This window comes from Falco punctatus (assembly GCF_963210335.1).
Source record: "Falco punctatus genome assembly, chromosome: Z".
Lineage (NCBI taxonomy): Eukaryota > Metazoa > Chordata > Aves > Falconiformes > Falconidae > Falco > Falco punctatus.
The window spans coordinates 3453999-3481521 of NC_137586.1; the positions used below are offsets into that span (position 1 = coordinate 3453999).

At 51.1% G+C, this 27523-nt stretch overlaps 1 protein-coding gene across 10 annotated transcripts in view; it reads right to left on the reverse strand.

The window, feature by feature from the left end:
* Positions 1-25: 25 nt before the first annotated feature.
* Positions 26-27523, reverse strand: part of CTIF (cap binding complex dependent translation initiation factor) — a 141978-nt gene continuing 114480 nt past the window's right edge. For 9 of the 10 annotated variants that reach the window (XM_080371582.1, XM_080371586.1, XM_080371581.1 and 6 more), the window contains 3 exons: positions 16953-17108; positions 2174-2227; positions 26-544 (listed from right to left, as the gene is read on the reverse strand). In XM_080371582.1, the coding sequence (XP_080227708.1) occupies positions 329-544; positions 2174-2227; positions 16953-17108 (426 nt within the window). In that variant the 3' untranslated portion in view covers positions 26-328. The remainder of the gene's footprint in view (positions 545-2173; positions 2228-16952; positions 17109-27523) is intronic. The other variant, XM_080371589.1, reaches the window with a different exon arrangement.

The window sequence follows — 27523 nt, forward strand, 5'->3', positions numbered from 1 at the left end:
CTCCCCACCCCCCACCCCCCCCCACCCCCCCAAATTCTCTGTCTTCTTTCGAAAGCCAAACAATAACCCGGCGGGATGCGTTGCTGCTGCTTGAGCAATGAGTTCAGAAAAAGAAACCCCAAAAACAAAACCACTGCGGGGAAGAGGGGTGGCACTGAGCGACGCAGCTGAAAAAGAAACATGCTTCTCCCTCCCTGCCCCACGAATGTATTCTCGAGCATGCTGGGGTTTGGTCTGCTGGGGGATTGAAATCGGAAAAGCTCTTGCCGGATCCTGTCAAGGTGCATGTCGTCTTCTCGTCCCTTCCCACCCCACCTTGCCCTGCCCCTCAAGCCGTCAGTTTTTGGATGGTCTTGTTGTAGTACTGCGTGATGGTGGGCGTCAGGGGGTTCCAGTTGTTGGCGTGCAGCTCGATAACCTCCAGCAGCAGGGAGCGCGTCAGCATGGACTCGGAGGGACACAGCATCTTGTCACGCGCTATCGCCAACAGCTCCGTCATCATCTCGGGCAGCTGCTCCTCCAGCAGCCGGCCGGTGCTCTGCAGCTGTCGGGAGAAGAAGGGGTCAACCATAGCATGTTGATCCTTATGGGTCCCTTCAGACTTGAGTTATTCTATGGTTGTATCATTCTACAATATGAAAACACCCCGCCGGCATTTCCAGACATCCTCCATCCCTCCAGTTCTGCCCTGCTCAGTGCGGCGGGGCAAGCAGGCAAGGTTAAAGGCGTCGTGGCTTTTCAAAACCAAAACCACCTGGCAGCCTGCTCCAACAGCCAAACATAAAGGGTGAGATTTTCAAAAGCAGGAGGAGCTGCTGGAGGAGCGAATGGTTCAGCTCCCACTGACTTCAAAGGCAGCAACACTGGATTGCTTTTGGAAAAAAAATAAAAATAAAAATCATGCTATTGTCAAAACAAAGTGCAGGCTGTGATGTGGTATTCCTGCCTGCGACCTGGCCGTTCATTTACTCGCTGATTCATAGCTGTCAGTGACTCCCAGTCATTAATCGGAATAAGCAGAGCCCTCCTGTATGCATAACAAATCCTGCCCTGCCGAGATCGGCATTTATACCTGTCGTACCGCTTCTCTGAGGACAGACAAGATATTTTTTTTTTTAAAGCAATTACTCCTTGGAGAGCCTCTATGGAGCAGCATAAGCTCCCCAAAGTCCTAAACTTAAAAATTCCACCTCTCCTCCTTGGTTGCCTGACGCTTTGCTGAATTTCAGCCATTCAGGCTGCAATTTAAACCATTCAGATGGCAAGGACAGCATCCATCCCCCCAGGCCCATCACTCCCCAAAAGTGAAACTCTTGAAACTCTGCTATATTGGTACCAGCATTGCTCCGCAAAGCTGCTGCTGAGCATGGCAAACCTCTTCACATGAGCCATGGGGCAGCTTTTGCTCCAATACAGGTGTTTGTGCTTAAAAAATAAAGGCAGGGTGAGATCTGAAGGCACCAGGATGATGTAATTCTGTGATACACAACCCCGCTACCAAACTTTTTGCATCCATTTACATGGATCAAAAGTCCAGTGACAGAATCTCAAAGGCTGTCCCTTATCTCCCAGTGATGTCTTTCATGGACCTGCTGGAGCGGGGCCAGAGGAGGCCACGGGGATGGTCAGAGGCTGGGGCAGCCCTGCTGGGAGGACAGGCTGGGAGAGCTGGGGTTGTCCAGCCCGCAGAGGAGAAGGCTCCGGGGAGACCTTACTGCAGCCTTCCAGCACTTAGAGGGGGCTTAGGAGAAAGATGGGGACAGAGTTTTTAGCGGGGCCTGTCGCGACAGGACAAGGGGGATGGTTTGAGACTCAAAGAGGGGAGATTCAGACTAGATGGAGGGAAGAAATGTTTTACGCTGAGGGTGGTGAGGCACTGGCACAGGTGGCCCAGAGAGGTGCCCGATGGCCCATCCCTGGGAACATCCAAGGCCAGGCTGGACGGGCTCTGAGCAACCTGATCCAGCTGAAGGTGTCCCTGCCCATGGCAGGGGGCTGCGCTGCAGGGACTTTGAAGGTCCCGTCCCACCCAAACCGTTCTGTGATTCTATCATGCAAAGAAGCAACATGGCTCTTTGGGTCTGGAAACACCTAACAGCTGCTTGACACACGCGTAGCCAAGAAAGGGGCAAAGCCATGAGGAGCAGGGTGGGTGGCGCGGGTGCTTCCCTACCTCCATGGAGCAGCAGAGCACAGCGTCTTCCTTCACATCCTGAGATTGCAACAACTGCGAAAAAGAGGAGACAGGTGGTGAGAAATGCATGACCTCCTCCTCCTCCTCCTCCTCCCTTATGACCTTCCTTCCATCTCTTCGTCCAGCTTGGCTTTTGCCACTTCCAGGTGGAAAGGACAGAAAATTAGAAAAAGGGTAGGAAAGATATTATCACCATAAAAAATGAAGATGAACAGTGACAAAATGCAGGGTAAAGGGGATCAGCAGTGTAGCCACTGCTGAGAGTGAGCAAGCGGGGCGGAATAGAGAGAATTCAGGTTAACAACTTCCAAAATAAATTTTATTTAGCTTATATTGCTTTTTTTTATTCCCCAGCAGAGCAATGCAAAAACGTCCTCATTTCACATACACAGGGACTAAATACAACCATCAGACGACAACATGCCAGCAGCACAGCCCTGGGAGCGGCAGTTTGGAAGGGACAGCAGCCACCCACCACCAAACCTTTCCGTCCCTGTGGGGACACTTCTAACAGCCACAAAACTACCTGAAGGGAACGTGTTACATCCAATCCAGCTGATTAATACCACTCCTTCTAGACTGATTATACAGTAGCAGGAGCGCAATGGGTTGCAGCAAAACTACGGTGTCTCATGTGCACCAACGCCAACCCTGCTCTGCTCTCTGTATTACAAACACGAGCTTGTAAGCACGAGCAATTTTCAAGAGAGATCCCGAATGTCGCTCTGCATGGCATAGGATGGCAAAGGAAGATGCTCACCCCTCTTGGTTCAGACTCGGGGTGCGCAGTGAGGGTCAGCCTGGCTATACCTGGCTGTGGCAAAGCATAGGAGCTCAGCACACTCACCTCACAAACCTTGAAGCCACAAGGAAGGACCCTTGAAACCAGATCAAAATTACACATTTTTCTTTGTTCTCATCTTTATGACTTTGTAAAGCACGTAAAGATGCTGCTTCAGGTATTTTGCTAAAACCATAAGAGAAAGCACAGTTGTTCTAGTCATTTTTAAGTAGATAAAATAATGAGATTCTCAATCAGCCAGCAAAGTGAGCTGGAGAGTTACGAATAACACTGTACCGTGAGGCGGCTGATAAAATGACAAATGTTGGCAACACTTGAAGCTACGGCCACTTCCACTCGATCACCTTGGGCTGAACAAGCCCTGCTGGCCCTGAGCTAATCCCTGCGTGCAGCGGGGAGCTGAGTGCATGCACTGAACACTGAGAAAAAGGGAGAAAAATTGGGAAAACTGCCTTTATTAGTATCTGAAATTCACCAGGGAGAGGCAGACATTGGAAAAATGGTCAGGCTAATTAAAACTGCCCATATAAAAACTGCTTAGCATAACTAAATGTACTCCAAAGTCACATCCTTTCATTAAAATCACAATTCTGATTCTCAGCCTTATCATCTCTCCTTCCCACTCCCATTATTTTATGTTTCCTTTTCATTACAAATAAATGCCTATTTGTTTACCAGCTGGAAAACAGCTAGGGAAAAGAAGAGGTAATTCAAGGAATTATCATTGCTTTCAAAATTTTGTCTTCATCCTCTTCTGTTTTCAGCAGAGAGCAGTTTGTTTGCTTTGAAGGTGATGTTTCCACCACCTCGATGAGCAGGAGGTCCATTGGTTTTTATCTCGCATTAGCCAAAGGGTCAGCCAGGGCTGAACCGCAACAGCCGTGTCCCCCCAACCCCAGTTAATCTTTCTGCTGAATTGTTTGGAAAATGTTAGTTAAGCCCAAGATGCACACTCTGAGATAAGTTCTCACAAACAGCTCACAGATTCTTCACAAAACCCCCATGAGATTATTTAAAACCCAACAACAACAACAAGGAAAAAAAAATACATCAGTTAGGGACAAATATGAACAGGCACTAGTCCAGCAATCCGCTGCTGGGGTATTTAGCTCGTGAGCACAGCATAAATCAGGGCTGCAAATTAAATATACCTTGCCTATTTTGCCGTTCTTTAGTAAAGAACATAATGTGAAAATTAAAGCAACAGAAGTGGAGTTAGGATTGATGAGGAAGGCCTATGGCGGTGGCCTGACCCCAGCCCTTCCTCTGTCACGGTCTCCTTGATGATCCTGCTCTCTGCCAGGGATATGTGGTCAGGGAAAGGCTACAACTTCACTTGGGCTTTCCTTGCTGCATCTTCCCACCTGCAGAGCTGGGACACACTTCCCTACCTCTAAAGGTGGTTGTGAGGATGAATATGCCACTGTCAAGTGCTCAGATATTTGGCTAATGAGGTACAGTCTTACCTACCTATGATGACACAGACTATATCCTACCCCCAGCCTTGGGCAGGTACCTTCTACCTTCAAGTTGTCCTCCTGGACCTCATCTGACATGACTTGGCTGAACAAGGAGCATGCATGTGCTCCACCTCATCCGTCCAAGCACCACATGCTCCACTGCTCCATCAAGACACCATGTGCTCCACCTAACCCATCCGGGATGCGCCAGCACCTCACCCATCCAGGCACCATGTGCCAGCACCTTGCCCATCCAGGCACCATGTGCTCCACGGCTCCATCAAGGCATCAAGGGATACTGGTCCCAAGGGCCACAGTTTGGCATCTGCCTGGGATGTGTGGGTTGGGGAGGCCCACAGCCTGCCCATCAAACCCAGGCAAGGCCCTGTGCAGCACAGAAGGGCCCAGATCTGCTGGTGCTCTGAGAACCACAGTCCAAGTCCATGCCCACAGACGGCTGTCAGCCACCTGCAACAGTGCAACAGTCTGAAGCCAGGAGGATCGGAAAGTTGTCACTGTTTCTCTGCATATTCATGATCATAACTATGTTTCGAGCACATAGGGCTCTGGATCTTCCCCAGGATGTAGGCACCAGCTATCTGCTTCTGACCCCCGCATGCTGGGACAGGAGGAGATCCAGGAGCCCAGGTGGCTCTCCCTCACCTGGCATGGGCACTGAACTGCTGCTGAAGGCAGACAGCAAGGGCTGCACTGCGAGGACTGTGCTGCCTGGGGTCCCGCCATCAGTGTCCTCAGCCACTGATGACATCTCACATGTATTTCTCAAAGGGTGCTTCATCCCCACCCAAGGCTGCCCCATGTGAGCACGAGGCACCCCAAAGCAGTGGGGTGGTTGCTTCAGCAGGAGCACAGCGTTTCCCAAAGCTCCTTGACCCCCACGTCAGCCCTGACGGCACTGCAAGAAAAAATGGTGCAAACACCTCAAGATGTCCAGGGAAATCACAACCCTCCTGAAGCACCGGCACTTGCGTGACCATAAACCTGAACCCATCCAATTGCACTCATTGTTTGCCATCTAATCCGTATTTACTTAAAATATTTTAACGTAAACATGCTATACCCATTAAATTAGCACTCCCACATTGGAATTCTTGTTTATTTAACTATTTATAACCGCTCCTCCCTGCTGCGTGCATCTGCCCAAATCCCACCACGGGCACCATCCCACCTCTCTCCACCAGGTTCCCACACAGTTCAAACCAGCCGATGAATGCGGACGAGGGAGCTGAAAAAGGAGCGTGAGGCAGACAACGAACGGGGCAGGTGAGCTGAGACTCACACGCTTCTCGGTTTAACCTGTAATTATCCCCCGGAGGCTGGGGCTGTCTGCGAGAAAAACTTCCCTTTGCTCTCCAGCCGGTTTCCCCCGTATCGGGCGAAGCCGAGCAATGAAAGCAGCAGTTCCTGCTGGAAAGCAGACAAAGAGTCTGCTTGATTTCCTAAGAGAGGAGGCTGCATGCCAGAATTTGCCCAGCCAGTCATATAATACCCAGCCTCAGTTGCGAAAGGCTCTCACTTTTGTTTCTGATGCTGGACTAGCAGTTTTGCAGACTGGTGGAAGATGTCAGGCTTCTCCTCTTCCAAATTTCTGTGTCCTGCTGAGAGATGGGAGCACTGGGCAAGGTCCTCTGCGACGCAGCATGCCCAGGTGGGCTCTGGGCACTAAATATTTTCATAAGCAACCCAAAATAAATTGTCGGGTCTGCTCCTGGAAGTGCTGCATGTGGTGGAGCTGCAGCGCCTCGCAGGGTGGCTCTTGAGTGCAACTAGTTTCCGTGGCATGCTACTGGGACCAGTCTCCCCTGGCCTCCGTGGCCTCCAAACCTGCTCTTTATAGAGGTAAGCAACGTAAGCCCCATGGGGTGGGCATGCAACAGCTGTTGAGGGGGGCAAAGATTCCCCAAAACTTCAGCTGTGGTTCATCATGGAACCTGGTCCTCCTCAACAGCAATGGATGCATGCTCATGCAGTGCAGACCACCAGGAGCAAACCAGAGAGCTAAGCTGATGAGATTCACATACCCACGAATATTTGGGTTTATTATCTGCTTTCTGAGATCACCTGGGCTGCTGAGAAGCTAAAGTGCTCACTTGGTATTCTCAGGGGTGCCCACGCCACAAGCAGGACCGGAGAACCTGCCCCACCATCCTTTATCACCAAACCATGCACGTTTAATTGTGTTCTTCAGCAATTCTCCCTGGGAGACGGAGTGGGAACAGCCCAACGCATACATTACCCTTTCCAGCTGCAACGATATTTCTCCTGCAAGGCACAGTACTAATTATTGTGTATGATATCGCTTGCAAAATGGCATATAAGCAACGCTTGCCACAAACTAGCTCTTAGCATGCAGTGTCTTCTGATGCTTTGGTGATGACTCCAGCGTGAAAGCGCAGAAAGCTTGAAAATATCCACCCAGAGCCACGGAGAGGTTGGGATGTCTTAGAGCCCCAGCGAAAGCTGGACTGACCGCAGCCCACGTGCCGCTTGCCCTGGCTCCCCGATGGGCATTGCAGGTTCATCCATCCAGGTGGCAACATGCATGGACATCCAGACAGCCTTGGGCGTGAAGCTCCAGCCTTGCAACCGCTCTGCGGTCCCTGCCCACAGGTATGCTTTTCATCTAACGCGTAGGTCATGAGGAGGTGCCTGCTGGTATTCCCTCTGGGGAGTGTGGACCACGACCGCAGAGGAGCCAATGTGTTGCAAATGCATCATCCAGGTGTAGCAGCCAGCTCGCTGGTATAAAATGAGGCAACGGGTGAAAACGGAGACACATTTTAATTAGGAAGAAGGAAAAAAACCAGCTACTTGTGCCACTCGGAGCTGAAGCAGAATGAACACACTGTACTGGAAAGTGTGACGGAGAGACGGTTTGTTTTTACCCAGAGGAGCCCATGGGAAGGGCTGTGGTAGACTTTGTCCTCAGCCAGATGGATCTGTTCCAGTGGTTGGGATTGTCATGGAGACCCCTTATAAGGGGGCTTAGGAGAAAGATGGGGACAGAGTTTTTAGCAGGGCCTGTCGCGACAGGACAAGGGGGATGGTTTGAGACTCAAAGAGGGGAGATTCAGACTAGATGGAGGGAAGAAATGTTTTACGCTGAGGGTGGTGAGGCACTGGCACAGGCGGCCCAGAGAGGTGCCCGATGGCCCATCCCTGGGAACATCCAAGGCCAGGCTGGACGGGCTCTGAGCAACCTGATCCAGCTGAAGGTGTCCCTGCCCATGGCAGGGGGCTGCGCTGCAGGGACTTTGAGGGTCCCTTCCCACACAAACCGTTCCGTGATTCCATGGTTCTATGATCATCCCCTACAACCAGGAGCCCCGTTAAGATGCAGGGCGTGCTGTCCTGCTGACACGGCTCTGCGGGCACTCTTGGTGATCTAAGGGACCACAGTTGGGGAACTCCTGCTCCAAAAACCTCCTGGCCGCCCCATGGTCTGCTAGATGTATGCTCCTGGGAGGATGAGCCAGTTCTGCTGCACTTCACAGGCTCTCTGCAGAAAGACATCAATAGCAATTTTCTGCTTTTCCACTGGCCCCTTATCGACCCACTGTCGCAAGGCTTTCAGGAAGATGCTTGAGATAAGATGCATGGGACAGCTCAGCTGCTCTGCATGGGGAAGAGTCACGCACTCCTCTGAGCTACAAGCAATTGCTACAGCTCCAGTCTCCTTATTGTCACAAGGCACGGGGTGGTGAAAACAGCCAAGAGTGGGGAAAATGCAAAGTACAAATGAGGGTGTGGGGTATGAGTAATTACAAAACACTCCACCAGCAAGGCCAGTTTCAGGATTTCTACAATCTGCTCCCATGAGAGCTCCTCGACCCAGGACATCAGAAGGTCAGCTGAGCCGATCCTGCACCCACCAACAGCTGCACCAGTGCCACCCTCTCTAAAGGGCTACCAAGTCCGTCTCTGGGCATAGCCTGGAGCTAGGGAAGTCAGGTAAGACCTTTTCCTAGAGAAGAAACAAGTGAGCACTTGGAAACAGAAGGCCTTTAGAAGTCCACGGGCGTAAGTGGCATCTTCTCTGCTCACCCATTTGATGCTGAGGTTGGCCAAACACAAAGTTTTGGAGAACTTTTCCCTTATGGAACAACATTATTTGTTGGGCTCTGAAAACTCAGCTGCAGCCACTAGCAGTAGTAATTCTCTCCACACGACCTGCTCACACCTCTCTGGGGATGTGGTCAAGTCTTCAAGCCCACTGAAGATGCACAAGGTGCCACCAGCCCATGCATCTCGTGGAAGGGTCCCTCTTCCCAGTTCCCTGACCAGGTCGGCTTGGTCTCAGCCCAGGTGGGAACGTGCGAACAGCAGCTTGCGCTGCTCCTTTAGGAAGAGGCCACCACCATGGGTCACTGTTGGTCCCACAAGCAGCTGCCCAGAGGAGGTGGCACAGGGAGGAAGGAGCTCTGGGCTGGAGCTGCTTGCACTGGCATGGCTGCGTTGAGAGCTGTCTCCATAGGAGGCACTTTCCCTAATGTATTTTGGACAACCTGGAGGAGTTTCTTTGGGGGCACTTCTCCATTTACACTGATGTGCTCTCTCAGCTGAGGATGAGACTTCTGTTCTCCTATTACCCACTCCCTGGGAGGATGGTAAGAAGAGATTAATTTGTTTATTGCACCAAGTAACCAAAACGTTGGTTATCCTCCTTGTCAGGCTCCTGAGGAACTCAGAGACACTTAAGAGCAAACTGAATTAAGGCCAGAGGAACAAAACCCTGTACCCAGTCGTGGGAAACTCCTCCTCCTCCTTTCCACTGTAGACAAGGCAAACCATGAAACATGACTCTCTCTCCCTGGATCTGGAACGGCAGAAGGGATTCCTGCGAAGATGGAAACCATTAAGAGGTAATTACTGGAGACAATGACAAAGAAAATCTGGTCACTCATCAACCCAGACACTGCGATCCAACAGTAGCCTGGTGGCTACACATCTCATGGCTGGAGGTGGACCTTCAGGACCCAAAGGTAGGTGAGAGAGACAGCCAGAGCCACCCAGTCTGCCTGCACAGGGAGACCGAGCCACCCAGACGGCCAGCTTCATCCTGCCCGGCCAAAGACATAATAACCCTGGGAGAAGAGGATGTGATCTCATCCCAAGGGTCCCGGGGAAACACAAAACATGGAAAGAAACAGCGGCGAGACCATTGCGCTTGATTGCGACGGGCTCCACCCTGGCTCGCTGGACGCTCTCGGCTTTCCTGGATCTGGGGAGGGAGAGAGCACATGGTGGCAGACCAAACAGTTGTGTTTACATCCCATTGAAAGGGTTTTTGGGAACTAACAATGCCTGGTCTGGAGGGTGAAGGAGAATAACAAAGCCACGTGAGAAGGAGGGACCATCCTTCGAGATGGCATCTAGCTTCATTCCGTTATCTGCCCTAATAGCTTCCTCTGCCTTCTCCACGGGTCCCAGAGAAACAAGGGTGGTATTTCCCCTCCCCTATTTAAAATATGCCATTACGGTTTAAATGCTGGGACTAAACAAGTCCTGTAGCTTTCCAAGAATATACATTCCTGCACATAAAATACTCAACGGAGCAGGTGGGCTCAAAGGCATCGCGCAGCCCTCCCTGTTTGGGTCCATCCTGATCTGCCTCCAAATAAAAGAGATTAAAGAGAATTTTGTTCCCACCCATACAAGGTGCATTTGCAGGAGGGTTTTGCAGCGCAGCTATGGTGGGTCTGTGTGCATGAATGCTTTTTGCACAGCTATTTATTTATCTATTGCGTGGCAGGCGCAGATGCATGAGGACATCCATCCCTGCGGGGAGCACGGTCCTACAGACATGTGCCCGTCCCTCCTCTTTGCAGACCCCTGCTCCCACACATTACCTCCTGCCATGGCTCTGAAGGTCCACATTACCCCACACATCGGTGTACCCTGCTTGCTCCAAATCCCAGACCTTTCTCTCAGCTCTTCCAGGTCTTCAATCCTCCTCTTCTGGATTCCCAGTTATTTGCTCTCCCCATTTCTCCTTCCTTCCCATGTCCCTGATCCCCTAGTCTCCTCTTTCCCCCTCCTTCCCTGGCATCCCTTCCCTCCCACGCCTGCATCCCTTGTCCCTCCTCCATCCTTCCCTGCAACAAACCACACCCCAGTTTGTCCCAGTCCCACCAGACTGGAGACCAAACCACCGATTTCTGCAGAACCAGATGGAAGGGGACCAGAAGGGGACTTCTCTGAGGACAGAAGTCCCCTTCTTCACAAAGTATGTATTTTCTCCAGTCAGATCTGGCCTCATGGAGCTACCCAGGTGGAAGGGTGGCATGGGGTCAGGATCCGGCCCCCTTCCTGCCTTTGCTCATTCGACAAAGGAAGAATTCTGTCTCATTCTCTGCCTAGGATAATAATCTTAAAAATCCTAGCATCTCATTATACTGTCAAAGACCCTATTTTGACTCAAAAGGCTTTTTAGAAAGTGAGAGTGATTTAAAAAAAAAAAAAACACAACACCAACAAACCCAACATGTTAAAAGATACAATTTTCTTTTCCAAACAGCACCACCCTCCTCGCTCATCTGACTGAAGCCAGGAAGGTTTTGGTCTCTCTTCCTCTGAAGGAGACAGTGAAAAGGCGGTGCCCTCTTGAAGTTCAGACGTTAATTACTGCGTTAGAATATTTTGCTAAATTACACAGCATGGCCCCAGGAGATAACAGGCACTAAGAGAAGGGAGGGGAGTGGATACCCATCTACATGCTGCACCGCAGACTCAGACATGGGGGGAAGGCAATTAGATGGGGAGTATTTAACCTCCCTGCACCACCCCCGAGGCTTTCAGTTAGCAGCATGTACCAAGGCAGGGAAGCGATGGAGGCGTGCCAAGATTTTAAACGATGCTGAAAAGGGACCGTCTCTGCCAACCAGACTGGAAGTAGGAGACAACTCCTGCAGAGGAGCAACCGTCCTGCCTGCTGCCAGCCTGATGGGTCTGCTCCTCGCTGCTTTGGTGGGGCACATTCTCCAGGGGTCTGCTCCTGGGCGCTGCTCTCAGTCCCCAGGGTTGGTAATCCGACCATAAAAGCATCTGTCTTGGGTCAGGGCAATGCCCACATCTCCCTTATGGGTGGCGATGCTCAAGGCCATACCCCCAGCGTACCCCCTACCCTCAGCAACAGCTGGAGGGATCTCCATCAATTGGTCTTGCAGCCACAGCCTCCTGCACAAAGGAGTTCTGCAATTTAATTAGTCTCTCTCTGATGAGCTGGTTCCTGGGGTTTGCTCCAAACCTGCCCCAACAGCCCCGACCCATGCACCCGCAGGCGCTGAGCGCGGGACGGTGCCGCAGCAAGGCTGATCCTTGGAATTCACTCCTGGAATCCAATCCCCTTATATCCAAGCTAGGACATCATGGGTGGACAACGAGACAGGTAAAAAACCTGGTTGGATGGTTGGGCTTCAGAGGGTTGTAGCTATTGGGATACAGCCCAAATCTGCCTGGAGGAGCGACGAGGAGTACCGAGGCGTCTGTCCCAGGACCTGCCCTGTTTAGCATCCTTATCTATGACCTGGAGGAGGTCTTCTGAAGTTTGTAGATGACACCAAGCTGGGGGGGGACCACTCAGTGTGCTCGAGGATCAGCGGTCCAGAGGCACCTCAGCAGGCTGGAGGAAGGAGTCAAAAGGCACATTTAACATTCCAAAAGAAACAAGCTCTGTGCAGAAGAGCACAGGGGCATGGGCAAGTGGTGGGATAGGGTTATTATGGGGGGCGAGAGGGGGCAGAGCCCACCCTGTGCTACTTGCCCTTGTGGGACCCCAATCAGCAAGGTGCCTTTAGGGGACCACAGTGACATCTCCACCTGGCATCTTCTCAAGCTTTAGGTCCCACAAGCCAGTTTTTCCACTCCTTGCTCTGCTGCCGTAGGCAACTGCTCAGGTTACCTGGCTGTAAAGCCAGGTCTGACTGCTCAATGGCATCATAAAAATAAACAAATGCACCCAAACCAGCACTCGACACCAACCACCTTGGCTGGAACGGCTCCTCCTGGCAGAGAGCTGGCGGGAAGGTGGCAGCTCCCAGGCCCAGAAGTACCTCCTGAGCTGGCATCCCAACAACATCCACTGAGGATGAGATCAAGACACAAGAGGAGCCAAAACTCCTGACACCCCTCATCTGTACCAACTTCTGCCAGAGCATGATTGTGGCTCCCAGCTGGCTGCCATCCTTCCCTCCCTGCAGACCTCAGCCATCACCAAGAGCCGGGCCAGGTCCCTCAGGACCTAGTCCCAGTGCTTCTCCTCCACAGCAGCACCAGGGGATGAAGCAGGGAGGGCAGCAAGCTGGGCTGGCCCATGCCAACCCTGCTGACACACACGCAGCCATGGGCAGTGCAGAGCTGCATGAAGAACAGCCAGCTCCAACCATGCTTAGGAAAGAGCTAGAAAAGGCAAAAGGGGTAATAATCAGTGAACAGTAGATGGCAATCAATATTATTTATTATCTCTACATCTTCAGTAGACAAGCGGCACCTATTGCACCAGGCACAGGGCTCTGGAGTGCTCCTGCTCTGCTGATGGTTCAACCGACATTTGCTGGTCCCTGGTTTTAAACCATTTTCTACGTTTTGTTGGCTCTGTTGAAGGCCACAGAAAAGCAGAAATATGGCCAGGCTGCAAGGATCAAAGTCCCTTGATTATTCTCCTGGTTTTAACTGGGGGACGGACACTGTGAAGCGTTGAAATGGGGCTGAATGTGGTCCTCAGTGTTTGGGCATAGGGCAGGGGCTTCAGGGCAGCACGTTCACTCCTCAGCATCCTAGAGATGTACAGGGACAAATTTGGTTTTGTGAAATAAAATGAGGCCAGAGTTGGGAGCACACGGGGTGTAGGGCTGGGAGAAGACAGCAAGACATCTCTTTTGCTTAGACCATCAAGAGCAGGAGCCAGGTCAACTTCCTAAATGGCTAGAAGTGTTTTCATCATGCTAGATAAAAGACTCATGAAGGAACACGGTCCTGGAAGATGCCACCACTGGTCCAACATGAGGACAGCCAGGGCTGGAAGCAGGCAAGGGCCAAGCCCATGGTGCCCTGGCTGCAGCACAACCATCCCTGGGGAAAGCATTTCCCCAGAAACAATGCCCTCTTCCAGCTTCTCCTCAATTCCCCAAAGCTCCAAGGGAAGAATAGGAGGAAAGCTCGCTCTTTTACTTCTATTTAACTTCTCTGCTTTGTTATTCTTTTCCCAGGCTCCCTACATTTGATGGCTGCAATAATCCTCTGGTTCTCATCTGCAAAGGGCTCTCCTCTGGTTGCCATAAAAATTCCTCCTTTCTCCCAGCTGTCCTCAGTGCTGATCTCTGGGCTGCGCTTGGGTATCCATTTCCCTTTTCCAAGCTAAACTATGCAGTATTCCAAGCAGAAAAACATGTTTTGATCCAAACCACTATCCAAACTTACCGTGCTTCATCAAACCATTTTAACGAGCTGGACTCACATTTACTTCTCTTGGCAAACCACCTCTTTGCCTAAAATCCCAGCCTTGACCCCACTAGACCTTGTTGTGAAGATACTGGCCACACACCCAAATCTCCCCCCAAACCCCCAGAAAGGTTCTGGAAATTAAACATTTTGATTCTTTGGGGATTCAGCTCCTGGGAGATGCAGTCACCGTGTCGGATGTGGTGGTAGACCCTTCCTTCGCCCCCTGCCCTGTTTTCCAGCAGGCAGCTCAGGTGATGGGCACGGAGGAGGATGTGGCAGAGCCCCCAGGGACAGGGGCTTGGCATGGACCACGCTTGTGCCAAGGGGCACAGCCACTCCTTTGGCTCCTGAAAGGCTGCCCGGGCGAGGCGGCAGCTCTGACCCAAATTTCCTTTGCCATGATTAAACATCCATTCCCGTGGCTGACATCAAAACACAGCGGTCTGCCTGCTTCCCTGAGGATGGTGATGAACGCTAGTTCGATTAACCAGCAAACCCCAGCATTTATCACTCCAGCCTTGCCTGAAATGAACTCCTCTTTGGATTTTTTTTTTTAAAGCCCACAAAACCAACCCATCCACACTGCTCAATAAATAACACTGGCATTGCCACCCGATGTCCCTAGCTCCCCTTCACCGGGCCACCCAGCACTGATGTCCTTGCTGTCATCCTTGTTTCCTCCTACCCAGCCCAGCTCCACAGCTAACGATGGTGTTAATAAGCTTTTATTTGGGGGAGGGGGGGAAGGAAAGGAGCTAAGTGAGGAAGCTTTGCAAGGGGAAGGGAAGAGACATTCCTGCCTCAGTCATCAGGCAACTTTCCCCTTCCTCTTGCTTACTCCCTCCCTGACCTTTGGCTGAGTCTGCCAAGGCTATAAAGGAAAAGGGAAAAGGAAAAAAAAAAAAAAAAAAAAGAGACAGGGAAACTCAAAAGCAAGAGGAGCTGAAAGGACAGGCAGAGGGAGAGATGTTATCTTGCCTCTGGTAATGACTTATCGTCAAAGGATGGGTGGGCTGAGGCAGAGGGAGTGAAGCATGATTGTGGGCAGCATGAATGGGCTTTGCTGGGGGACGCCCGAGGGGGAAGGAGTTAGGGGCTGAGACGGTATGTGGGGATGTATTTGCTGATCAGCAGGAAGGGGAAAAACCCATGATGAGCACCACTACACCTTGTGAACCTGTCCTGATGCAAACGGAGGTCCCAAACCTTAGTCTGCCCTGGGACACCAGCCCATGTGCTTCATGAAGCTCGCCAAGGGATGAGCCCTCCGCACGATTACAGAGTTTCCACCCCCTCATAGAGCACCCGGCAGGGTCAGCCTGTGCAAATGTCCCTGTCCCCTCCTGGTGCAGCTGGACCTCCTTGGCTGTGTCCACAGCCTGGCTTTGGCTCTGGCAACTGCCTCAGAGCCTGGCAGCTATCACTGCTGATAATCGGTGGTCGGGTTCTCCTGGGCTGGCCCTGCGCCTCAGGGTTAGCTGACGGCGGTAAAAAACAGTGGCGGGACAAAACCCCGTCCCAGAGCCACAGAAGAGGAATGGAGTGAGTCAGGGTCACAACCCCGCAGAGTGAGCAGTCACGGATCAACAGTTTTGGGGCAGGAGAGCTGGAAGGCTCAGGCTCACCCATGTCAGCTAAGCTAAGAGTCTTCTTCTCTGACAAACGACACCATGGGAACAGAGCTGTCCTGCTAGGGAACAGAGAGATGTACTTTTAAGAAGCGAATTTATGCATGACGTCTTGATATCATTAGTAAAGGCTTTTTTTGGAGCTGCCCTGTAGCAAAATATATCCTTGATAATGTGAAATTCATGTCCTTCTGTACACCTCTATATTGTCACCATGTCCCCACATGGTGACAAGAGGGACTGTGTTGGCATGGCAAGGGCAGACCGGAGTGGGCAGGGAAAAATCCCGGCAGAATCAGGGCTGGGTTGTGTCACGACTGTGATGGGAAGCCAAGGGGAACGGGGACTTTGCTAGACACTGAGATCTTCCCCATAAGGTGACACATACCGCTGTGGGCAGAGATTTTGGGGAAGTTTGGCTATTCTTAGCATCCCTCTCCCACCTCCTTCCCTGGATATGTGTGCCTCGTCACGATGCCCAGACTCCTTCTCACTGCTACGCTCACCGTCTGTGAACCCTACCCACAATATTACTGTGAAGACAAAATGTTTATGATGTGTTTGCGTTCAGAGAAAACTTCCCATGCATGTAAAAAAGTCATCGCTGGCACTTTCTTTATCTTCCCCTTGCCCAGGGTCTAGGGGAGAACTTACTTTACAGCAAGTTATTTATGGCCCAACAGAAGCACTACTGACAATTTGAGATTCACAGCTCCAACCTCGGGCAGCGAGGTGGATTTTTCTGAGAAAGTCTTCGACAGACAGCAGCAGGAGACAAAACCATCTTTAAAACAGGACAGGGGAAGGTCTTCTCCTGCTCTGCTGAACATGAACACCTGAGTTGCCTTTTCTGTTTGTCCTCACCGAGGTTTCTGCCCCCACCCTGAACCACGGGGCGGTCAGGCTCTGAAATGAGCTTGTCAGGAGCTCAGATTCTGGTGCCCCAACCCCTGCGGCAGGGCTGGGTTTCTGCTGCACTAGGTGGGGATTAAGGACATACGGGACCTCACCTCTCTCCCTCTTCCCTTCCCTCAGCCTCCCCCATCTATTCAGGCGGCTTCACCTGTTTTTAAGAAGCTTTTTAAGCACCTTGGGTAGGGATTTTCACAACGTTGGGATTTGCAAACTCAGACGCTGGGTTTGCAATCCTGACTGCTGGGCTTTGTGAACCCTCGGACAAAGGGGTTTTGCATGGAGCACGTGTTTTTAATTAGCAGAAACACAATACGCAGGAAAAGCCAAACATCCCGGCAGACACAGGTACTTTTGGGGTGAGAAGTGTTGATGCTGGCAAAGCAAACCTCTAGGAATCGTAAAGCAAACATCTACCAATCCTGGGCACCTCAGCCCTGCAACGCAGCAGCTTGGGTCCCAGGTGGAGAAGGACAAACCCTGAAGGCATTTACCTCCCTGAGGCAGGTATAAATGGGGCAGACAAGGACGCGAAAGGGCTCTCCGGTGCTGCTTCTCATGGTGCCGAAGACTTCGCAGAGAAAGGTGATGAACCCCAGCCAGCGCTCCACGTCCCGCTGCTGCAACTCCTCCCGCATGGTGAAATCCTTCTGCAAGAGGGACAGAGACAACAGGCTGCATCAGCAAAACCGCATCGCCATGGGAGAGGCAACGGCTGTCTAGAGAGAGAATTAGGAGGAAATTGAAACTCAGGGTGGGGGGAGGAAGACAGACAGACTGACTCTTTAGTAACAGTGGGGAGATTACTCAATGCATGCGGAGTGGCTGGAATTTCAACACAGCAAAGCCACCAGAAAGCAGGTATTGTAGAAATACCACCAACCCTTGCAATAACTGCCATGGCTTGCACTACAGACGGCGTCCCTGTCCTCTGTCCTCCCCCTCGGACAGACATGGTGACTCTTTCCCATATCCACAACCAAGATCAAATAAAAGCAGCAACAAAGAGGTTAAATGAAATGCAGGGGAAATGCAATGAAAGCTGGTGGCCGTGCCAGGCTTGATGGTCCAGGTGGACCTGCCCAGCCTGTTCATTCCAGTATCTTCAGCAGACCCAGTGTCTGGCCAGGGGCATCTTAATGGCCTGGCTGCTCCCTGGGGTCTCACAAAATTACAGCACAGACTGGCTCCTTGCCTGACCAGAAGATCAGGGCAGCCTGAGCTTGGCATTAAAAGGTCATCCTGCTCCTGAGCTGATGGTTGCTATGACCAAGGATTATCCAAATGACGTGATTTATGGAGCAACATCAGGAGGAAGCATGCAGGGAGAGAGCTGACTCTCCATCAGTCCTCCAGCTGGGGAGAAAACAAGGGATTTGCCCAAAAGCAGGGCATGAACAAAGGATGTATGTGTTGGGAATGTGTGGCAAAGAGCAAGGGGCAAGACAGAAAAGCAAATAAAAGCTTTTCTAGAGGCTTATCTAGAAATGTGCCATTTCTAGAGGATGGCACAAGGGAGTGCATCACACTCAGAGCCAAGAGGGTTTCCCTGGGCTCTCAGCAATGCTGCAGAGCCTCTTGCACGATGTCCCACACAACTTTGCTTGTCTGTGTCCATAGTGACCTTTCCTTGGTACTAAAAATTAATAGACACTAAGTAGGGGAAAATTAAAGAACAGGACAAGTTTGTTCTCAACAACGAGTGTTCCCAGTGTGGGTTGCGCAACATTTGAAATCCAGCAACTAAATAGATTATCTTCTACCTTTTTCATCTCAGTTTATTCCTACTGCCTGAGACAAAGGGCTTTTTGCTCCTGCGAATGCTCCGACCTGCAGCTGCACTCCGCAAAGCCAGGGAGATATAAAAGCCACCACACCAAAGTTCCCTCTCATGCCCTGGACAACACATGAAACAAAGGTAAGTAAAGCAGCTGCTAAAGAAAACCAGGCAAAAGCATGATGATTATTTTCATGACACAACCGTATGCATAGAAGATCCAAGAGAGGAGCTATTTATAAGTTTCATTACAAAAGGAAAAAAAAAAATTTGCATATGCAGGAAAAAGACTTGTAAAAGAACCGAGGCACTTCTTAACCAAACAGTGATGACTAATCCCTCTCTCCACCCATTTCTATAAGGCAATTGCCCAACTGTGTCTGCGACTCCAAAGTCAACCTGTAGCTAAATCCTGTTGGGTCTTTTCAGACTCTCTGGGGGAGTTTGTAGAGTCTGTCCTTTCGTTATCCAGCTGGTCCCAGGGCAGCGATAGAGGAGAGAGTTATTTGCCAGCTCAGGTTATCACCCCAGGGTTACCAAATTACTTGAATTTTAATTTAAAAAAGTCCAAGAGAAATGACCTCCTGATTTTTGAGAAATTACAAACCACAAGCAAGAGCATCCCGTGCCCCTTGTCTGCACTGATGGGGACCTCCAGCCTTACCACCCATAAAGTCACCCACCAGTCACCTCCACCCCGGAACAAAAAGCACCCTTAGAACTCTGGAGCTTTTCACTGATGCCCTGAGACCTCTCGATCCCCTGGCACTGAGCTGTCTCCTGCATCTCATGCAGCATCCCTGCTGTCTCCAGCCCCCAAGCCATCCTGTCCCGCCCAGGCTGGACACCCCCCGACAGCCCCCTTGTCCTGCCTGGGAATGTCCACACTGATGTACCCAGGGAGCTGGGCCATGTTTCGAGGTCCCTGGGGCATGCTGGGAAATTCCTAGCCACTCGGGATAACCACATGGGCTCTGCAGTCCCAGATTACTGGGAAAGAATAAAAGCCACTGCAGGAAAGTCTCCTCCTGCCTGTTCCTGCTTCAAATACACCACCCCGCTCTGCAGCCTTGCGAGAGAGAAAAATGACTCTTCAACATTTCCTCTTTACAAGAATATTTTCTGTAAAAAAACCCGATCAAACCAACCAACCAAACAAAAAAAATCCATAAAATGACCACCCAACTAAGCCAACTCTCAGGCCTGGGATGGGAGCTGGGCAGGAAGGGATACCACCGCCTAGCACCCTCTTTTTTTCATCCCACGGCACCTGACGGGTGCTGCCACCCAGCAGAGACATCAGTGACCACCATGCCCCCAGCTTTGCAGCTGAAGAAGACCCTTGCAAAAGAAAAGGGACTGCGGTCCTCTCCCAACCTCCCCAAGTAATGAAAAAGCTAGTGCAGACTTTGATGGACCCCCATGAAGGACAGGAGCAGGGGATGTTAATGTGGGATGAATGCAAACGTCACCATGAACGTTTTCACCCAGAATGTGATAGAGCAGTGGGAATAATTTTGCTTCATTAGCAGCCTGAGTTTGGGCCAAATTTTGCAAAAGGAGATCATCTGCATGTACTTTGCAAAAGGGGAGGGTGATACAGATTCCTTTGACAAAAGTAGGGAAAGCACCTTGCCAGAGGCAGGAATGACACCTTCTGGACCATGCCTGACTACAGACAAGAGATGGGCTTGCCAGGAGCTGAACCTCTGTGGTAGCTGGACTTGCAGCACCAGGGCTCTCCTGAAGCACCCCGAGATACCCATCCGCTTTGGTCCTGCAGGGTGGTGCTACACCAGTGTCACAGCACGCATGGGGAAGGTGGCCTGGGGAGCTTTGTTCTTAAATTGGGCTTTCAAGACACCCGGTCTGACCAGTACCATGGCACGCACAGACAGGCAAGCCAACACCAATGCTGCCCATGTAGAGGTGTCCTGCTCCCCTGGAGGTGTCCATGTTTGAGGAGACTACTGCTGTCATCTAAGTAATTTGGTCAACGGAGCTATGGGTGCGATTGACCTGGTTGCATGTCAGCCGTGCTCCCAGAAGGACCCAGATGACCCACCACACTGGGCATGGAGAACACGGAGAGCAACCCAACTGCTTCTCCGAAGAGCATGCAACCAAAATGGATGAGCCACACCAAGAGCGTGGGAGAGGTGAAGAGCTGGTTGGCAGTGAAGAGTGGCTCAGCAGAGCACAAACCCCATGTCCTGCGCGCCCAGGGCACATCTGATGGAGCCATGCCCTGACCCACAGACCTCCACACCACCGACCAGAAGCTTTGAGAAGGCTGAAGAGTGCTGAAACCAGACGGCCGGGTCACTGCCCTGCCCAGTGAACTTTCTTTGCTCTGGAAATGCCTCACGGAGTTATATAAAAATAACCTGTGGATTGGCTTGCCCCGTGCTTAGGTGGTGATGTCAGGGCAGTAAGCAAATTATCTTTCATCAGTTTGGCTGTATTTTTAAACATGAATTGTATTACTAATTTGAGGGTGCCCTGGCCTGTAGATAATCTGGGCGCATTTAATGGATGACCTTCCTTCAGCGCCTATAGATTAAAATAAGATGTATTTACACCAGGTAGCAGGCTTGACCTCCCTTCCCTGCCTGGTTTGGGAGAAAAGTTCATTGGGAAATCATGTAGCAAGCAGGGGGATGCCGAGGGGACATATAAAGAGGTCTCATACAGGACAAGTTTGGGGCATAAACCTGAAGGCTAACCATGTTCGGCATGTTGGGCCTCACCACGCATGATGGGCAGGTCTGGGGTGGCCCATGTTCATGCAAGATAGAGATGGGCTATGGCTCAGCCCACACTCTGACATCCCCTGTTGGACCTTTTCCAGGCTTGGCTGAAGCTCCTGCCAGCAAGGGAAACAGAAAATGCTTTGATCTTGGGGCTCTCCACTCTTGCACCCAAGTGAAAGACTGCTCCTCATCTCGATGCAGATGCAGCTCATGCAGTGCTACCCTTTTCCTGGCCCAAACATGAGACCTCTCCAAAACAAGCACCAAGCTAGAAGATCCAAGAGGACGGGCCGCTCCATGGAAGAGGAGGAAAATCCATCCTCTACCATCTTTGGTGAGCAGCAGAGTCAAGCGAGATGAGAAGCAGCATTTTGCCGTTGGATCTAAGCCCTTGCTCCAGCCCAGACAGCTGCAGCCGAAAATTCATCCCTTGGGAGTTAGCCACACTTTTTTTAAGACGAGTCCCAAATAACTTTTCCCCAGATCTGGGCCCACCGACTCACGGCTGACTCTGTCAGTGGCAAGTTAGAGGGCAAAAGTTTAGCGTGGGATAAAAATGAAGGTTAATTTAAGCATCGCCACCTTCTGATGGAAAAAAAAAGACACATTTGGGCTTGTTGCTCTGTAAACACAGGGCTCTTCCTCCAGCAGCTCGGCTGTTTACTCAGTCATTGTCAAGGAGGCAGGAAATACTGAGTCAGAAATACTGCACAAAAAGAAATATATAACGCTTAGATATCAGTGCTAGGCGCTATATAAAAAGCTGAGAGAAGCCGTGCTAAATACTTACTCTTACTGGCAATGCGCTACAAAAGGTTGGAGCCTTAAATGGCTCTTTGGAAAGGGCTTGAGAGAAATAAAATGGGTTGGGGGAGGGAGCTGGCAGGCAGGGCCTTTAACCAGCCCTTGTTGCTCTCCTGGAGGAGCACGCCAACGCCTGCTCCCACCCCAGACCCTCCTCGAAAGGTCTACAACAAATGACATTTTGCACGCTTAACATTGCTGCGTTATTCCCTGTTTATAATTTAAATAATACCTCTATGTAAGTCCCGGCTTGGAGGAGGTTCTGGAGTGCAGCTTTGCTTTCTGAGGGGTATAACCCAGTGAACTGAGTAGTTTATAGCACTGGCGTTCAGAAGAGGCTCAGAGGGTGCTGGAGGAACCTGTGACAGCACCAGGGAGAGATCGAACACCTCCAACCATGGATGCTTGGGGTCTCACCGAGCACCTCTGAAGCAGAGCTACCACCCACAGCTTCATCAGGAACATCCCACTCCACACGGACACCTCTACACAAGCTCCTTTGCTGTACTAAAACCACCAGACATGGTGGGACATGAGGTGGGACCATCTGCTCTTCTTCCAACTTCCCTCAGCAACACTCCCAGCCTCTCCGCCCCACTCTGCTGACACTCTCCGAGGACCACACCACACTGAGACCACACCACACCTTCCCTGCCTGTGCTACTGCCAGCACAGGGACAATAAGACAAAGCAGAGTAAGACAACAACAGAAAAACTGCTTTGAACCAACAGCTTCCATGTGGGACTGGGAAACAGTAACACAGGAGGCTGAGATTTATTCCCAGTCCTGTGTGGGCTCCCATCACCTCTGCACCCTGATTTCCCAGCTGGCAAGCGGGAACGATTTACTCATCTTCCTCTGCAAAGCGCTTTGGGGTGTGTGACAGAGACATGCAAATCATGGCAATTATTATTACTCCAACAAAGGAGCTATTGACATTTAAAGCAGATAAAGCTTCTAAATTACGGATGACACCCTGTGCCCAGCCTCGCAAAGGTCCCAACTTCACCCAGCCATGAGGCATTTCACTCCCACAGACTTTCATCACATTGTTTCCTCCAAGCTGGGTCTGCACCAGATGAACATGTACCAGCTTCTTCTCAGGGTGTTTTGGCCACTTTGGAAAGGCAGCAAATCTGACCGGTGGCCTTCAGCATGGACCTGGTTTCATGATGGTCACAGCTCTGTGAACATTTCTAAACACAGGGGTCTCCAAAATGCATGGCATGGTGAAGGTCTAGGTTACCAGAACTGTGACCACCATACTGTGGGCACCTACCACCCATCAGCTGACCACTAGATGATATACAACTTGTATGAAATGCCACCGGCCAATGCTACAAGAACAACCTCCCATCCATCAAACTGACACAAACGGTGCTTATTCCTCTCAAAAGGATTTGGGCAGGAAGGGGAAAGTAAGGTCAGAAAACTCCTTGTTCATCTAAAGGAGAGGCTGAGCAAACTCCCAGGATTAGGAACATCCGTGATTTTAAAATTCCTCAGGTTTGGGTAACTGAGGCAGCTGATAAGCAGAGCCAACAGGAGCTGTGGTACTTCCCGTGTCCCCAAACAGCCTGCAGTGACCTGAAGCTCCTGCCCCTGGTCTCACCACGGCCTCTCCACCTGGCTCCAAATCTGGGAGCAACAGCAATTACCCACCCCATGTGGGCATCTCATCGCTTGAGCTAGTGACCTCTCTGAGGTCTTCAGGGGCTGCAGAGGTGCAAGCAGTTAATTATTGATTTAGTTGAGGTTTAAAGCACCCAGGTGGGAACATAATGATGGCTGTGCAAACAGAAAAGCATTGCTGTTAACTAGCAGCTGCTAGAGATCTTTGAGCACTGTCTCAGTGGAAGCTGTGATGACCAAGAGGATGAAGCAGCAAGGGCTGTGTACCATGAACAACAAATATCATTTTGTCCAGGTGTAAAAATCTTCTTTAATGACCCTCTGAGTGCAGAGAAAGCAAAGTGAGGAGAAGAGGCAGCCCAAAGGAAATCCTCTGGTGTCCTGTTATCTCCTTCTTTTCAGAATTGAGATGTGGCGATGTCCTGGGAAGATAGTGTCCCACGGGTCAGCACAGCTCACCACCGAACTGGAGCAAATCTCATTTCCAGAACCAGAACACATTTGTATCTCCACCGAATTACTAAGGCTTATACCACATTATCACAGATCCATTCCTCCAAATCATTTTCAAGTGGGATAATGCCCAGAGCAGAAGTACTCTGGAAGAGAGAGTGGGATGCTCTGGGAGCTCTGACTGCTTCACCAGAGGATGTTTGCCAGTATGTCCTCCAGCGGTACCCAGGTGACAGCGTTGTCTTCCTTGTTACTTAATTTCTATTGCCGCCCTTCCTATCTAGCACCTTTCTGGATTCCCAAACACGTGCCAGAATGTCAGCTCAGCTGGATAACAGCAGTTTATCACCACTTTAAAGCCCTGTTATCCCACGGACCCGGACACAATCACACAGCAAAATGTCATCGCCTGCCGCAGCCAGCCCTTACACCGAGCAGAGGGGCATGGACAGCCAGCAGGACACACAGACACAGGGAAATAAGGATACCTTTGAAAGCCAGAAGCCAATCTCTCAGTCCCGTAAAGAGGGACTGGCAGGGAGACAAGGGACCACAAAGATATACAAATTAATTTCCTTTCTGGGTTGTTGTCAGAGCAGCTGGTGTGCCTGTTCGACCCAGCCCTCCAGGGCTGTAATGCCCAGAGGCAGCTCCTGCTCGGGCAGGCTTGGTCCCCTGGAGTGTTGCAGAAGAACCTCCATTAAGTCCTGTTGCTGCGGGAACCACGAGGCAGCAACGCGCCCTTTGCTCTTGCAAGTGTATGTGGGAAAACCTTGGGTTACCTTTGGATGTTGGCAGACACCGTGAGTCCTCTCCCAGGCAGCAGATAGGGGCAAAGCACCCATGTCCCCAAAACCATCCTATCCCCCAGGCCAGTAAATCCCTCCCTGCTACACAGAGGTGGTAGGAAGACAGGCAATCAAGCACAGTGGGTCCCTGCCCATCCCAGCATCTGCAGCAGGGCATGGAAAAAAATGTAAAAATGTATTAATATAAATCTCCCAGCCCACAGGCCACGTTCCCCAAAGCATGAACTCTGTGTAAAACCATGCTGGTTTGAAGAAATCCCCCAGGCAAGTGTATAGAGGATGTTTTATATGGGTGGGGATGGTTTGATGAGCCGTTTTCAAGCCCTTCCCTGCATCAGGGCAAGGTCTGAGCCCCAACACCATCCCCAACATCTGCTCAGAGGCCAATTCTATGCCCGAAAACGTGCCCACTCCATGCCCAATGCCAGCTTGCGGTGGTGACTAGGACGCCAAGAGAGGCCGATGGATGGATCCTGCCTTCAATTGCCACAGCCAGGGGTGTCCTGCCTTGCAGCCCACCGGGATGCACCAGGGACCAGCTGGATTTTGCCAGCAGGCTGTGCTTTTATTGTAAGCTCTGAGCACGCAATGTGTCCTCTCTATAAGGCAAAGGTGCTAAAAGGTCTATTGGGACGGGCCAAGTTCGCAAAGAGGGATATAAAAGGAAGAAAAGTGGCCATGGAGGCAGGTGCTGCTTTGTCCAGGCACCACGAGTGGAGAAATTCCGCTTGCGTTTAAAATGAAGCTGCACCTGTTGAAATTCAAGTCTGCCCAAGGATGAATGAAACCAGGCAGGGAAAAAAAGCAGTCAGCTAACCCTGTTTGCCATTGGGAGCTTTTCTGCACAGACATGCTTGCTTTATGTTGGCTTAGTCCTAGGAGGGATTTTCCTGGGTGCCTGGGAGCTGGCAACAGGATGCTCTCCCTGTGGGATGCTAAGCTCTTTCTAGTGAGTATGTGCTTGGTGGTGCTTCACCGCAGGGTGGGACCACCAATCTGCTGAGCTGGCTGGGGAGTGTAGGACATCAAGGCTTGACCTCTGCTTCTCCGTAAGCCAGGACTGATGGATGAATGAAGCCTGGTGGCTTCCCTCATCCCCAGAACCTGCCCCTGAAGTGGAAGACCCCAAGCTGGGTGGTGCAGGGAAGCAGACAACCTTTGGATGGACCTCAATGCACACAGATAGCTACAAACAGTTCCAAGAGGCAGGAAGTGTTATAGAATCACCAAATGGTTTGGGTTGGAAGGGACCTTCAAAATCCCTCTAGTCCAGCCCCCTGACATGAGCAGGGACATCTTTCACCAGCCCAGGTGGCTCCAAGCCCCATCCAACTTGGCCTTGAGCACTACCAGGGATGGGGCACCCACAGCTGCTCTGGGCAGCCTCTGCCAGCGCCTCCCACCCTCACTGTCAATAGTTTCTTCCTTCCATCCAGCCCAAATCTCCCCTCTTTTGATTTAAACCATCCATCCCCCTTGTCCTGTCGCGACAGGCCCTGCTAAAAACTCTGTCCCCATCTTTCTCCTGAGCCCCCTCTAAGTGCTGGAAGGCTGCAGTAAGGTCTCCCCGGAGCCTTCTCCTCTGCGGGCTGGACAACCCCAGCTCTCCCAGCCTGTCCTCCCAGCAGGGCTGCCCCAGCCTCTGACCATCCCCGTGGCCTCCTCTGGCCCCGCTCCAGCAGGTCCCTGTCCTCCCTGTGCTGAGGACCCCAGAGCCTTACTATGGCCAGAGATCTCGGCTTTCTGAAAGATGGATGCATGAAATCATGGTGGATGGGAGAGCACGGGGTGTCATGCCCGGCAAATTCATCATGGGATGGGTTTTCCCTTCATCTTCCCAGAGCCTGAACCGCATGGGTGAGGAGGGAACCGGAGGAGTTAATGGACTACCAGTCAGAGATATTTGTGGCACCCAGAGTTTGTGTAAAGTTTCATACCGGGACCCTTTTCTAAATTCTTTCGGTCATGGGAGAAAACATTGCAACTGTTTAGTCTGCAGGGAGGTGGTGGCTCTGGCCCAGCACTTAACATCGCTGAGCAAACATGCTGGAAAGCAAAGGGGCTGACACCCCTCTTGTCTCCTCCCTTGCTTTTCACTCTGTCTCTTCCACCACCGTGGCCAAACATCTGATGGGCATCAGGGTTGGTGCCGAAGCTCCCTGCTGGAAACACAGCTCTGGGCTGCCTGGGATGGGGGACAAGCCACCACTGAAAGCCAGGACCTGGAGGTGAAGTACCAGTCTGCTAAAAAATATTATTTACACAAAAGAGTTCAGAAAATCTTTTCTCAGGGGCTAATACTTACGAATCCTATGAAGCCAGGGAGATTCTGCTATAGGAAATGCTGTATTTGGCTATTTTGTTTCAGATGGATGTAAAAGATGCATGAATCTTCTCTGCTTATCCCCTGAAGCATGGAGGTATGGAGCACCAAACAACACCTCAAAGCTGCCTGTCTGTGCCAGAACAGCTGAGATTACAGAAAAGAGCTGGAGAAAACAACATTAAACTGCAAAATGCCGCGATCCCTCCAAACTTTCTTTCTTAAAGGGATACTCATCATTACCGCGGCATATTTTGCAGCATTGGCAGAGCGGCAGACTGTCAGCATCACCACGTAAGACCACTGGAATATTAGAGAGATGCAAGGAAACACACCTAACTCTTATCAATGAAGCAGAAATGGAAAGGTTTTCTTTTTCCAGCCTGACACTACTTCCTTAGCCAGTGCACACTTTGCTCTCACTGTCTTCCCCTCCAGTTCCTGCTGCTCCTGGGCTAGGGGTGATATTGCTGGGTTTGGGTTTCCAGTGCTACCAGAGATGCTCCTCCTAGC